The sequence below is a fragment of the Papaver somniferum genome, chromosome 3 (genome assembly GCF_003573695.1).
Source record: "Papaver somniferum cultivar HN1 chromosome 3, ASM357369v1, whole genome shotgun sequence".
Lineage (NCBI taxonomy): Eukaryota > Viridiplantae > Streptophyta > Magnoliopsida > Ranunculales > Papaveraceae > Papaver > Papaver somniferum.
The window spans coordinates 62,394,543-62,409,679 of NC_039360.1; the positions used below are offsets into that span (position 1 = coordinate 62,394,543).

At 36.1% G+C, this 15,137-nt stretch overlaps 1 protein-coding gene across 2 annotated transcripts; it reads right to left on the bottom strand.

Annotated features, from left to right (window-relative positions):
• Positions 1–1,095: 1,095 nt before the first annotated feature.
• LOC113356312 (putative 1-phosphatidylinositol-3-phosphate 5-kinase FAB1D) lies at positions 1,096–9,202 on the bottom strand. 2 transcript variants are annotated; one of them, XM_026599422.1, is made up of 15 exons: positions 8,928–9,202; positions 8,595–8,651; positions 8,015–8,406; positions 7,892–7,925; positions 7,128–7,748; positions 6,704–6,887; positions 6,280–6,621; positions 5,762–5,954; positions 5,067–5,653; positions 4,629–4,942; positions 4,415–4,538; positions 4,182–4,343; positions 2,248–3,711; positions 1,898–2,161; positions 1,096–1,797 (listed from the first exon to the last, which is right to left on the bottom strand). In XM_026599422.1, the coding sequence occupies exons 3-15, from the start codon at positions 8,247–8,249 to the stop codon at positions 1,564–1,566; spliced, it is 4,758 nt and encodes a 1,585-aa protein (XP_026455207.1). In that variant the 5' UTR covers positions 8,250–8,406; positions 8,595–8,651; positions 8,928–9,202; the 3' UTR covers positions 1,096–1,563. The 2 variants fall into 2 exon arrangements, with proteins under 2 accessions (XP_026455207.1, XP_026455208.1); XM_026599423.1 differs by lacking the exon at positions 8,595–8,651.
• Between the last annotated feature and the right edge of the window lie 5,935 nt (positions 9,203–15,137).

Sequence of the window (15,137 nt, forward strand, 5' to 3'; positions counted from 1 at the left end):
TGAAGTAATGAGATTTTTGTTAACCGCATATTGAAGCATTTTTCTAAAAGGCTTCATACTTGGTATCAAATTGTGTGGTGAAAAAACATCACCTTGTTTCAACCCTCTTGAAGGTATATGAAAGTAGTAGTTAGAGAACCATTTAAGAGATTTGAAATAGTTAAAATACTTATACGCTAGTTATAATTTGAAATCATCTTGTGTTGAAGCCTAGTTGTTGCATCTTCTTCGGAACAAAATCTCACTCTTATGTTGAAAGTTTTATCCATGTCTAGTTTCGGTGCAACCTCTTTTATCCATGTCTAGCTTCGCTGCAATCTCTTGAAGTATGTATGGTCTTCTTCATGTAATCTATCACCTCATATGCTATGGCAGTATTATCTATAATTATTCTTCCAGACACATTAGACGGTTGCCAAGGTGAGATAAATATGTGAAGAAGTTTCTTAAGCCTATTAGTTATAAGTTTTGAAATGACTTTGTAAGATAATGACTTTGTAAGATATACTTATAAGCCTAAAAAGCCTAATGTAGTTTCAACACGAACCTGTTTAGGTATTAAGACTTGGAAAGTTTGGTTCAAATGTTTTAATATGCAAATCGACATGAAGAAATGTTGCACCGTATAGGCGCCGTATCGTCAGCTACAATGTCCCAATATTCTTGATAAAATTCTACCTGAAAACCATATTCTGGTCCTGCTGAAACCCAACGATTATCTTGAAAACCACTTATCTAATCTCTTTTATATTTAGAATTTTGAAAAAATTATGCTTGATGTTTTCAAATGATGATTCAAGGTTAAATCTGATTGAAAGAATCTTTGATATTTTTTTTCCCAAAGATGTGGCATTCTAAGTTCCATGTGAAAAGCACATAAATGGCAAGTTATATACTCTTCGGTCCTAGAAAAGAGTTACTATTGTTTCTTCAATTTGGCGTATTTTTAGGTTAAAATGAAAACGTTTCTAAAAAAGAGTTATTATTGTATTTTCAATTTGACATATTTTTAGGATAAAATAAAAAGGTGAGTGCCTCCTCTTTAGGAACGGATGCAATATTATCATTAAAGAGCACATAAACGAAAAATCATTAAATCATTTAGTTGTATAAAATGCAGCTTTACATCCAGATAATTTGCATATACCTTTCTTATTATATTTGTATCCTTACAATCTCTTTTGTACTTCACATCATTAGGTTGTATAAAATGCAGCTTTACATCGATTTGCATATACCATTCTTGTTACGAGTATATTTGTACTTTTTACAAACTCCTTCTCTTTTATACTGCTAGGTACAAAAAATGAATCACAACGGGCCATAAAATAAACCAAGACCCTGAAAAATCCTGAAGCGCAAAACTTGGGATTTGTATAAGTTGTATCTGACATCTACTTGAAGTTACTGAGGAGTAACCTATTTCATATCCTTCAAAAATGGACATGTATGTATATATAAATAAAACCAGACAAGAGAGCTGAGATTATGCAGGTCTCTCATTTGTGTTAGTCAGTTGGGATGACACATCGTATCTTCTTCTTGATCAGGCACTTTCATATATCAGGGGAGACATATGAAATACATAGACATGAACTTTTTAAATCTTTTCCTATACTCTTTAGGAGAGATAACTGTAGGTTGCACATTCTTTGGAACAACAAGGGACAACTTCACCCATGACTCAAGTTGTTTGTCCCAGGTATACTGTCTTAAATAGTCAATAATGCCACATACAAGTTCACCTTTCTGGTTATCAACTCCCACAATCAAAGAGTAATCCATGACATTAATGGACTGCAAGATATCAACAAAACACAGATTGCTCAGCTCCTATACTTTATTTTTAGTTGGCGATACATAATCAAAGAAAGAAGTACTTTAACTGCATACTTACAGTGAGGAAAGATGTGTCATTCCAAATAGCCCGTTGCAAATGTTGCTTAGTTTTTTGACTCATAAACAACGGAGAGATGCTAATGTCTTCAACGAAGTTCTCATCCAGATAGACTTCCTTGCCATCTGCATGTGGAGTGTATCGGGCATACTGCGTACCTTTGAGATCATACATGCGTGTTATGTTTCGATTAAAAATAATATTCTCCATGACCATCAAGTCATATTTCAGATCCTTTCCACTTTTGGTCTGCCTTATAGTAACCTACAATAAAGAATACCAGAAATATATCCATCAGAATTTCACTGACAATAAAGCTGCATAATGATAGAGATTGTAGGAAAACTGACCTGATAAATCCCTAATATTTTTGCAAGGCACGACTGACTGCCTGAGCTTAGAGACTGGTTCACATACTTAAAATAATCTGGGGCAAACTCAAAAAAGGAATCATATTCTATCTTCTTAATTTGCTTGACGATAAACCTGTCGTCCATTGTCTTCACAAAGAATGAACCACTCTTTCCTCCTTTTGCATCAAAATTCTTGCAACGGCTTAGAGAAGCGATATAGCCGATTTCGAATGGGCAACATTGTTTTCGGAGAGCACGGAACTCCTTTTCATATATACAAACCACAGAGTATTTGCTTTTCCCTGAATGTTTCCCATCTCCTAGATGGATCTCTAAATGAGATGCCTCCAATGATGAAAGATAATCCCCCATTGATGAGACATCGATGCTTGAGCTTGAGAATAACTTTGTTGATGAAACACGTTCCCCCGAAGACACTCCTGAATCTGCAGAACGTGTTGGAGGCCAATGAGGCGATGCAATAGAGATATCAAAGGCCACCTTTTCATGTTGTCGGTTATGCAATATGGCTAAAGCTCCTGCAATTGCACTTGTAGCTTCATCCTCATAGACTGACACAATTTTGGCATCAGGGGCAACTGGAATGTGCAGCCTGGATCTTTCCTCGGTGACCAGCAGAGTGGCGGTAGATAGAATTTCTGGAGTACACCTACTGATGGGTTCAAACTTATGTTGTAAGTAGTTTTTCTGGAGATCTTCCATGTATGCCTCTCGAGTTTTTGAAAATGGAGTCCAGACCCATTCTTCAGAGTCAGCAGAATTGAATAGCTCCTTGAACGTGGACTTTGAAGTCTCACCCATGGGTAACCCATGACGCTCTATATTGGCAACTTTCGGAGGGTCTGAAGTAAGTAAAGGAAGACTAGAGGTGCGTTGAGATAGTCCAATAGTAGAGCCTTGGCCTATCAAAGAATCATTTCCAGCAGTGGATGCTGACGACTCAATAAGAGTGACCCCATCATCTTTTAATCTTTCGATGAGTGTATCGTCTGCCCCAAGAATAGAACTTAACGGTGCCCTTTTCGGTTGCTCCACAGGATCTTGGAATTCTTTAATGGAATCTTCACTTGCTTCCTTGCATATTTGATCAAATTTTCTGTCATTCCCAGCATTATCATGATCAGACACCACATCAGTGATGTTAGCAACACATGTCACAGCTGCTACGCCAGAAACTTCTTCACCAGGGTGGATCGTACTTATTTCTTCGATTATTTCACCAGCAATATTATCCTTCTGCAACTGTACTTGGTCTCTATGGATTGCTTTTCTTGACTTTAAAGTGTTAATCATTTTGGGATCAGTAGACTGAAGACAACGGAAGCGCCGATCCCAAATATATGACTCAAGAACCAGTTCCCGGATTAAACGATTCAAGCTGAGCATCTCATGCATTGTGCACCCAGCTCGTTCCTTATCAAAATATACTTGAATGAGATCCTGGTTTTGTTAAACACAACAGAAAAAATGATCTCAGCAATAGCATCGTGTAAGATGATAACATGGTAATGAGAAACAAACCTATTTCTGAAGATCAGACGTAGACACCTAGGAGTTTCACTTTTGATTAATTTAGATCATCTAAATGAGTAAGAGCGCGGACGCAGGAAATAAGAGAAAGGAGCATGAGCAATATCTACTGGTCAAGGCACTTTTGACAACCCAAGCTTAATACCTTAAGGATTCCGTGGTTTTAGGAGACATCATATGATTTTTTAGTTGACTAGAGCTTATGATTGGCAAAATAGTAAAGTTACAGTTAAAAGGTTTTCCTGGATTGTAAAAATCCTAACATATGCCTATATTTCCTTTTTAAGTATAAATGGAGGATCATAAGAGGAATCTAGAAGCGGGCAAAGAGTACCAGCGAAACTCAAAACAAATGTAACTAACAAGACAGCTCCACTAACCTCAAAATCGGACCTCTCCTGAATTAACATCTCTTCAACTTTTGATAATTCCTTTAGTGGACATGTATGATCTAAACCTTGGTTTAAGCTGCAAAATAAAGATTTGATTTTCGGCAACATGTTTTCGACTTCCGAGAACAGCAAGATACCTCTTTCTAACACCTGCAGAAATCCATTGAAAAGGTCACTTCCGATACTGGTAAGCAAGAGGCTAATTAAGACAGCTGATGAACCTTTTTAACTTCTTTCTCCATCCAATCTCCGTTCTGTTTGTTGAAGTCCAAAACAGGAGGAGGCATAGACACGGTGTAGATTTTTAGCAGTGAGTATCTGAACATTGTCACCATGGGGCCCAATCTGCATAACACCCATACAGATTACTACGGATACAAATACACAAAACTAAAAAATGCACAAATGCCAGTTATTAGGATCACAGCACAATACCCATAAAAGTAAAGATAATCCTTGCGCATAGAATGTCCACAGCTCGATAATTTGATAGAAGTGGAGTGACTTGAGAAGAAAAGCTCCAAAAACTTTCCTAATGATAAACAGCGGGTTGCATTTGACATCACCACTCTCCTCGTAGCCCGCTCACATTTTAAACATCGGCTCCACATCCAAAGTTTCCCTTCTGCTTCACCGGGCAAGCAAAAGGTAGAATAGCATTTAACTCGTATTGTGAGCTTCCCACGTTGGTGCATATACTGGTAAACATGAGATTCTCTGGAATCATTGCACGCAGAGCATCGATGTGTCTTCCAATAGGGAAGTTTTTATCAGTACATAGTTCAAGTGACAACAAAAGTCGAGCCTAACAAATTTATAGTTAAAGATATGAAAATGAAAGGAAAAGGAAAAAGGAAAGGAATATCTGACAACCTTATTCAGTAGATGATTGCACAAGAACTGCTCGAGGGACATGTCAAAATTACTGTAGTACTTGAAACGATACAAGCGGACTGGTTCACAAACTTTCGCATTTTTGAGGTTGCGGCTAGAAGTCGAGAGCAATATGCTATGGGCATCTAACATTTTGCTTATGTCATCCTTCTTTTTATTGGCTTGGTTTTCATTATTAATCTCGCCCCTCTGGGATTTCAATGGGTCTTTACGAAAACTAGCCTTGGTCTCAGATTGAACACTATCCTGCGGTTTATCCTCAGCTTCTGCTTCACTAGTGATATGTATGTCAGGTGATGTGGAGATAGGCAAGGCAGCTTTATCCTGAGAATGTGATTCGCTTCCCTTAAAGCCAAACCATGTGGAGAAGGACCCATGAGAAGCAGATGAAATGATAGGCAAACTGTCCTCGATAACTTTCTTAAGAGAAGTTGAGATAGACGATATTAATTTTCCGTGATGAATGGTTGGTACAGGAAGTGCATGAGATGTATCCATCTGGTTATTGTTTCCATGTTCGAACCCGTTTTGGTGTGCATAAATGTTTCCTTTATCAGCAGAATTTCCTACAAAGCAATTGGAAACAGAATATCTTTAGAAAACGAGGCTGACATTCCACCCATAGTAATCCTTGAGAGAAGAATCATTAGAATTAAGTAAGAATAGCAAAGTACCCAAACTAACAACTGGCAGTTGTTCATCTTTTAAGAAACCATCCAGCACAGCAGAATCAAGGGTTGAGAACATGCCCTTCTGGTCGTCAAGAAACGAAGTCTCAAGAATTAGATGATATGCAACAATAACTGCACAATGCATCACGCTTTTAACCTTCTTCAATTCGTCAGTGTGCGACCCCTTCAGCAAAACCTGTAGATATCAAAAGATTCAAAACTAGAGAATATATTGGACTTGTGACTGTTAAATCTAAATGATATATTCAGATACAAGGTCATATCACATGAATGAAGCCATAGAGATAAAATATTTTTATGCCACTATTTGTAGTTCTGACTGAAAATTATCCTAGCAGTAGGTTGCAATAAAAATAAATTTTACTTTGGGTGATTCCTACAAGGCCATATGCAAGTTTTAACTCGGGCATCATAAGGCATCAAACAAAAACCCACATATTAAATATCCTTATATTGCTTTAAATTTACAATTGAGGCAATTAATAACAAAATAAACTCACCGTACAACAAAAATATCTTGGACAACCCTCAAGGAACATCAACCTCTTAATCGGCCTCCTTCCACCTTCCCCGATATTTTTGTGTTCCTCTGAAAAATTTTCGAAATGAAAGAAGTCACATTGTTTGAGCTTCGTTGCCAACGAACTGTTAGCAGAAGATACAATCTCTGAACCAGTACAACGAGCAATTCTCTCCAAGCGATGCAGCTTCATGTCAATGACTAGAGTTATTCCTTCTCCGAGATGAAATTCTTGCACATCACGAGAAACAGATTTCTCCACTAGAACGACATTTGGATGAGAGATCCGTATAATCTCACGGAGGGGACTAAGATCATTCTCCTGCATGCACCAAACTACCAGTATCAGTTGAATAATAATTTCACCCAGGGTTGATGACCAATCAAAATGCAAACCATGCTACCTGCATTGAATTGAATGTCAGTAACCCGTTTGTGCTCTCTCCAGGTGCACTCCGAGGCACTGAATTTAATGACAACAACCCGCTTTTGCCCTCTCCAAGCAACAATAGTCTAGGGTTTTCATACTTGGTTTGCATATTCTTGTGTGCAGTGTTCTTCTTAAAAACCAATCCCTTGACTAAATGACTGCAAATGGGATTTCATATTAAAATAAGATAAAAAGGAATTGTACAATGCTACTTACAGCGAGTTGATGGAGTACAATACAAAATCAAAATGACCGCATGTCAAATGTTATTTCCGCAATGTGATTGACATATACATTTGTAAATCAGGTTTATCTACTCTGTGCCAGCTTTTTAAAGTTTTGTGTGTGGGTTTAACACAATAAACCAATAGAAGATACAACTGGTTTCAGTTACTCACCTTTGACTGCGGCGACCAGTTGCAATACATTTCACTTTCACAAAGGCTTCGGCATCTAGTGTTTTTACCCCAATAGCTTCATTCTTAATAAGTAATGCCGCTTCCCAAGACAGAGAAGTAACTATGTCAACCCAACTTTCACCAGGCTCCACTAACGAAGAAATGCCCGCTGATGTAAGAAGTCGAGCAACATAGCTCTTGAACTCCCCATTCATTACCGCTGCCATTTCTTTCTGGCAAAGCTCTTCAAACCCAATGCCCGTACTTACTTCTTTTCCCATTCCACTTAGCGAACTGGGTTTCAACCATTTCGTTTCACCAGCATATTCATCTTCATCGTTCTTGTTAGTTAACGTGCTTGCTGTATCATCATCAAGATATTGTGGTCCAGGAGGCAACCAAATGTCAGGAGCTGCTTCAAAATCAAAAGAAGAATAGGGTTCCGTTGCATCCTCTGTATCCTCTTTTCCAGTAATCTCAATATTTTGACTCTGATCACTATTGTTGTCTTCAACATAATCCACGTTGACTGTACCTGACCCATTAGTTCCTTCAACTAGAAGTGTGCTTCTCTCGCTATATTCTTGACCAGTATCTAGCGCACCTTCATTCATGTCATCACTACCATGCAGTAGAGGAGGAAAAGAAATGAGTTGCATGTCTGTTAAGTAAAATTAATACCATCATGTAACAAAACTGGTGCATTGACTAACTTTGAGAGCATAGTACTGAACACAAAGGTGTCCATGTCAATATTTACTTACCTTTCTGAGGGAAATTCATCCTCCGACAGCTCACCTGAATATAAAAAGAGGTTGGAATAAATAATTGAAGTTCATTGGAAGCAAAAGTAACAATGTAGAAAAAGAAAGATGAGAGAAATTTACTGAATACTGAGACGAAGCTATCGTAGCTTTGTAATGAAGCAGTTGGACTAAGCAATGGTGTCGCATACGGAGTCGAACCATCTGGATCCGTTGACTCTTCCATGTATTCGTGATCCTTACAGAAATGACAATGCAAATTGATGTCTTTGCAATCCAATTGCAATTGAGTTTCTTTCATGTTTAGTTCCTCTTCAATGTCTGACTTAGTAAGTGCCATACCACAAACATGGCACATTCAACTCAAAAGAATGTCGTAAGAGCAATCAAGATCCAGTGTTCATGTTACGTTCCCCTTTAATGTCCGATTTTGTAAGTGCTACACCAAAGAGATGGCGCATTCCAATCCAAAGAAAGTCTTGCAATTCAGATAAAGACCAGTTCACTCTTGAATCCTAATAAATTATAACCACAAAAGAAGGATTGATAAGTTAATAATTCTTTGTATCTCTGATTCTCTAGTTGAAAAGTATCCCCTAAGATTAAATACTTAATCCAAATTTTCAGATGCTAAACACCAAATTAAGATTAAAACCATAACACACATGAGCAATTAATAGACTAAAATTTAACAAAAACTTACAGAAATTAATAATTGGATTGGATCAAGAGAATGTCTACTGTTCCTCCACACAAGAAACTAAAAAGAAAGAAATCATTCACAAATTCAGAATGCTAAATAACAATTACAGAATTCTTTTTTGTTAATCCGATGAACTCGAACTCAAGAATCGAGATCGAATAAGTGTAATAAAGCTCATGCATTGGTTTTAACTGCCGATTATATAAAACCCTCAATTTCCAAAACTCAAAAAAACCCGAAATCTAATCCGTCATTGAATACAAAGCATATCCAAAATCCAGAAAGAAAAGGAAATAAAAAAAAAAAAAAAGTAAGGAATAGTAATAAACTTACAGTTAAAGCAACCAGAAGAAGAAACCCATCTAAACACGATCATCAATCAAATTCAAAAGTGAAGGAAAGAATATTTCAAAAATGTTCTCAGTTTCTTCTTGTCTAGCTACTTTCTCAACAAAGAATTTCGGGGAAAATGAAATGGAAATAGAATTAAAAAAGAAAACATAAAACAAGTGGAAAAAGAAGAAAGCGAATTTCAGTTTGTGGGACCCAGAGTAAGAACAATGGAATGGATTGAGAGTACGGCGCAAGAGAGATTTTGATTTGTAGACAGATTTCGGTGTGTTTTTTCTTTTTCTATTTTTTAATCATTTTGCACGGTCTTTTATACGTCATGTCTGCAGGCTTGCAGTATTTAACACGGTATTATACGGGTCAACGACAGGTGACTGATTTGGTCTCCCCAAAACACTTGCAAGTTGCAATCATGATCAAATTCACGAGCCTACTACGACTATGACTACATCCAAAACATTGTTTGGAAATGATAAAGAAACCGAGGGATTCTCCGGATTTTTGTCCCAACTCGACTCTCATGGGACCCGCAACACAAAAGTGGCGTCCATACTAATTCTTATGTTTTGTGCAATAATCAAAAACAAAGAAAAATTAAATAAGTAAAAGTTATGGATACCGAGCTATTTTATAATGGAAGTGATCGATTTAACGAAACGTACGAATTCTCCCGATCTTCGTAACAATAACAAGGTAAAATTTTGGAAAAACGGAGTAAGTCACGTGTTTAACATACTGTCCTTAATATATAAGCGTCCGGCTACACTCAAGAGTGAGGTTATAGCGCTCACAGGACGGATTATCTTCAGGATAAAACACTCTACTACACCTACTACTCAGCTTGAACTTGGCAACTCCGAAAAAGCCCTTAAGAAAAATCGCGAACGCTAAAGAAAACAATATAAAATATTTTTCTTTGGGGCTCTGAAATATAGAGAAACCCCTTTCCCATTGATTTTACAAAAGTAGATTTATATAATTAAATAATATAACTTAAGAAGAGGAATTCCCCGATGTGGGACTAATAAGATTTTTATTCACAAAGAAAACAAAATTAATTTTATTTAGTTAAAAAACCTTAACAAATAATAATTGATAAATATTGTTTCCAACAATCCCCCACATGAATGAAAACCTCGATAAAACATAAAAACACATATAGATCTTAGTAAACCAACACCCTAATCCCCACGACCCTATCTGACCGAAAAGACATACAGACCGTCTATGTGTTGAAATCATACTAGTTATTTCAACGTCCTCTCTCTCACAAAAGTGTTGATCCCATGGTCATACTATAAATTGCATAAATCATAATAGTACAGAGAGCTTTCATCTTTAGTTTATCACACGTGAGACTAAAGGTTTATTTCATCAAAGTGAAAAAGCATGAACTAGTGAACTCTTAGTGACCCTTAGGTCCTAAGTTCCAGTAATACCAAAACCATTAAACCAAAATGAAACTCATTTTCTCAAAATGAATTAAATTTCGATAAAGACCAAAAATCACATAAAAACGTAGGAAATACCATTTTAGGCAGAGGTGTCCATGAGGTCTTGAACCTTTGCTTAGTGAGATATTACCGAAACTACTTGTTAGAAACAGTGAACGCGATGTCTTGAACTGCTAGCATTTGATGTAATTTGTGATAACAACCGCACATGATATCTCCAAGTGTGCTGCCAAGCTCGTGTCGTTGTGTCCGTTTTGGCCCTGGCATATTCCGCTTATCAGAATGCTCTAGAGAATCAGCTCATATTCTCATAGGAAGCGATCCACTTCCTCATTCAGATAGGTGAATTCCATCAAGAGTGTTTACCTACACCCCACTTCAATCTTAAATTGAAACTATAGAACTAATTAAGACTTATTTAAAAGTTATCCTCCACATGAAGTCACACTATCACGTCTACACCATAGGGAATGGATAGAGAATTAACTTCTCTGATAGTGTTTACCTTTACCCACCACAAATTAGTTGTCTCATTCGAAACCTTAATCTTGGGATCTCCAGTCAGTAAGTTTGAGTATCCTTCATGGCAAGTTTAATTTATGAGCTTAAGCCCCATCCCATTCGATGCATTACTGACTATATCTTTATCCAATCAATAGGAATTGACGCCGGTTGAGATTAGTTGTTTTTTAGCTTTAGTTATCACAGCTTAGCTAACACAGTTAATAGATATAGCTGGCACAGGCCTATGCCAGAGAGGAATGTCTTCTAAATATCATCTTAGGCACTCGGCCCCCTCTCGTGCTTTATCTAACGCAATACTCTCAGATTCCATAATGAATTGAGCAATATATGTCTGTTTGGAAATCTTCCAAAAACAAACCCTCTTGCTAGAGTGAAGACATATCCACTCGTAGACTTAGACTCCTCTGAGTCAATTTTCCAGTTTGCATCACAAAGTCCCTCAAGGACAACAAGATACCTTTCATAAATCAAACAAAAGGTAATAGAGTATTTTAGGCACCGTAATACTATTCTAAGTGCATCCCAATGCTCTTGATCTGGACTACAAGTATATCTACTTAACTTACTCACAATATAAGGAGTGTCTGGATTATTACAGTTCATTAAATTCATCAGACATCCTATAACTCTTGAGTATTCAAGTTAAGATACTCCATTACCCTTATTTTTCTTGAGTCTACAAGAAGAATCGTACGGGGTACAAGTAGGGTTACAATCAGACCGATTGTATCTCTTAAGCACAAATTCAACATAGTGAGAACGACTAAGACTATACATTTTAGAATATGTTCTAATCATCATCCCTAAGAGTACATCAACATGGCCTAAGTATTTCAAGTCAATGTTGTCATTCAATGCATGTTTTTAGTGGAATTAATCACATCTATGTTTGTATCAAGCATATCATCAACATACAAGCATATAATCACACAGACATCCTTAACAAGTTACTTGTAAATATACTTGTCATATTCATTTACTTAAATCCACTACTCATTGTCACATGATCAAATTCCATATCACTATTTACGTGCTTATTTGAAAACCATACAAAGATTTTTCAACTTACAAACTTTGTCTTCACAACCATTCGCTACAAAGTCCTCGGGTTGATCTATGTAAATTTCTTTATCTAATTCACAGTTTTAAAAAAGTTGTCATAACATCCAATCTGATATATCTATAAGTTGTTTATGGCATCAATAGCAATTAGCATCTCAACGGAAGTAACTCTCGTCACAGGTGAATAAGAATCAAGGAAATCTACATCTTATTTTAGTTTATAGCCTTTAGCTATCAACCTAGCCTCATATTTTTCCACAGTTCCATCTACCTTACGTGTCCTCTTAAAGAATCATTTACATCCTAGAGGTAAAATAGCAAGCTCCCAAGTCTGGTTCAGAAGAACCGAGTCCATTTCACTAAATGAAGCTTCTTACCAGAATGGGGTTTCAGTAAATGTTATGGCTTCTTTACGAGTTTGGAGCTCAGACTAAGCTAGGCATTTAAGAAGTCAGGTCTAAAAGAAGTCTCAGTTCTAATCCTTTTACTTCTCCTAGGATCAATACATCCCTAAGGAGAGACAGTTTTCAAAATAAACATGTTCAAAGAACTCAACATCCCTAGACTCCATAAAAGTATTCATACCAATGTCAGAAAAATCAGATCTCACAACCAAAAAACTATATGCAGTAGTGTACTCAAGATACCCTATGAAGACGCGGTCAACAGTTTTGGGTCCTATTTTAGTTCTTTTACGAGGATGAATGGCTACCTTATCCAAACATCCCCACACTTTTGACGTATGCATAAAAAGGTTTCCTATGTTTCCATACTCTATTCAAGATATAACAAATTCAGAGGATGACCTCCCCCACAAGTTAGCGGTTAATCCTTTAACTAACATGGCATAAATCATTTTCTTAATGGTTCTATTCTTACGTTTAACTGTACCATTAAACTATGGTGAATAAGGAGGTGCAATCTCATGAATAATGTCATTTAACAAGTTTATTTATCCTATATGAATTTCATACTTGCCATTACGTTTTTAGTGGTAGCATATACTTTGCTTTCAATTTCAACTTATATTCTTAAGGCTTCTAAGGCATCATCCTTACCCCTAAGCAAGTATACAAGACAGTACCTCGTACAATCATCTATGAAAGTTATAAACCACCTCTTACCACCTTAGTTTAGGTTGATTCATGTCATATAGGTCTAAGTAATTAATTCTAAGGGCTTAAAATTACTCTGAACAATTTTGCTAAAAGGTTTTACAGCATATTTTGATTCTACAAAGATTTAACTTTTGTGTTCAATATCCAAATTAAATTTGGGAACACAACCTATGCTAGCCAGTTTATGCATTAAGTTATAAGTTTACGGTTCCAAGTCTACCATGCAAAACACTCAATCACACAAAATAAAATACAAGAATCAACTATGTTCACTTCATCATTTTTCCGTTAAGCTTAAATAGACCCTAAGAAGTATAATCGTTGCCTAAAAAATCACCGCCCTTAGTTATAACAAGTTCTCCAGATTTAATTAAGATCTTCAATCTTTTACCATCTACAAGAGAACAAGATACAAGATTCTTGCATATTCCCGAAACATGAAAACTTCATTCAATGTGAGAATATTTAAAGATATAAGCTTGTGCTCGACCTTTCCCCTTTATGACACCTCTGTCGCATATGAATTACTCATATAGAGTTTTTCGACATCCCCTATCCTCTGATAGGAGGTGAACAGGTTTGTGTTTCAACAAACATGCTTGGTGGCTCCAGAGTCCACCCACCAGTCTCTCACATTAGTTATTAAAATAAATTCCGACATCATGCCACTAAACTCTTTATAGTTTGTTTCAACTAAATTAACATTAGCTTCTACTTATTAAGGTTTTTACTTTGTCTACAATTTACTGCCTTATGGTTCACAAACATAAAAATCACCCTTAATCAAAATAATGCTAGATTCAGGTTTACGGAACATACCTTTCTTAAGAATACTACGCTTAAAATTGCGTTTGATGTTCTCACCTTTGTCAGCTTTAGAAAACTTGTGTTCATCCGCATGCGTCTGTTAACCATGTCCCTTTCCAGTTTTCATGTTGCAATCTTCGTTTATACTCTGACTAAGGAGACAGTAATTTCCCAATCACCTAAAATACCACATCTCACAAACCTTAGTTCCGAATGGGAAAATAAAATATGAGTTTTGAATATACCATCTAGATATGCAAACTTCGTTTGAATCACCATTTCAAAAAAATCATGGTTACCCCATCAAAACTAATTAGTCAACAACAAATTTTTGCTCGTCAAAATTTTTCAAAAACGTTTCTCTGTTTTGTAAAATATCAAAAAAAATACTTTTACAACTTTAAAATTCTAAAATTTTGTGTGGGTAACCATCAGGATGTCTACTACATTATGTCAAAAGGGTTCATCGAAATTCCTTATAGGTTAAGAGATAACTTCGAAACTCTACAGCTGATCAAAAATTTGTTTTTTGTTTTTCACTCCACAATTAATATCCATGATTATTACAAATTCTAATGTCTTAAGATTGTTGGGTGCAATAATCAAAAATAAGGAAAAATCAAATAAGCAAAATTTATTGATACTTAGCTTTTTTATAATGGAAGTGATCGATTTGACGAAACGTACGAGCTCCCCTATCTCCACAACAGTAACAAGGAAAAACTTTGGAAAAACAGAGTGAGTCACGTGTTGAACATGCTGTCCTTAGTAGATACTCAAGTTGAGTTATTACCAATAAAACTTTGGAAAGACATTACCAAGAGTGATGCTATAGCCCTCACAGGACGAATATCTCCAGGATAAAACACTCTACTACACCTACTACTAGTATATGTAGTAGATGCTTAACTTGAGCTTAGCAACTCCGAAAAAACCCTTAAGGAAGCGAACACTAAAGAAAACAAATATAAAATATTCTCCTTTGGGGGTGTCTCTAAAATATAGAGAAACCCCTTTCCCATTGATTTTACAAAAATAGAGAATTTGTTTATATAATGATGAAATAATACAACTTAAGAAGAGGAATTCCCCGATGTGGGACTAATAAGATTTTTATTTATAAAGAAAACAAAATTAATTTTATTTAGTTAAAAAACCTTTAAAAATAATAATTAATAAATATTGTCTGCAACAGCGGGTTCCATGATTTTGTGAGAGTTGGGATT

Bases quoted from the DNA above. Each gene is read 5' to 3' on its own strand.
- LOC113356312 (XM_026599423.1), bottom strand. From the start codon at position 8,249: ATGTGCCATGTTTGTGGTATGGCACTTACTAAGTCAGACATTGAAGAG. The intron at 4,943-5,066 runs GTTGTCAGATAT...CCCTATTGGAAG, and splicing joins GCAATCATCTACTGAATAAG to ACACATCGATGCTCTGCGTG. The intron at 1,798-1,897 runs GTAAGTATGCAG...GATATCTTGCAG, and splicing joins ATGACACATCTTTCCTCACT to TCCATTAATGTCATGGATTA.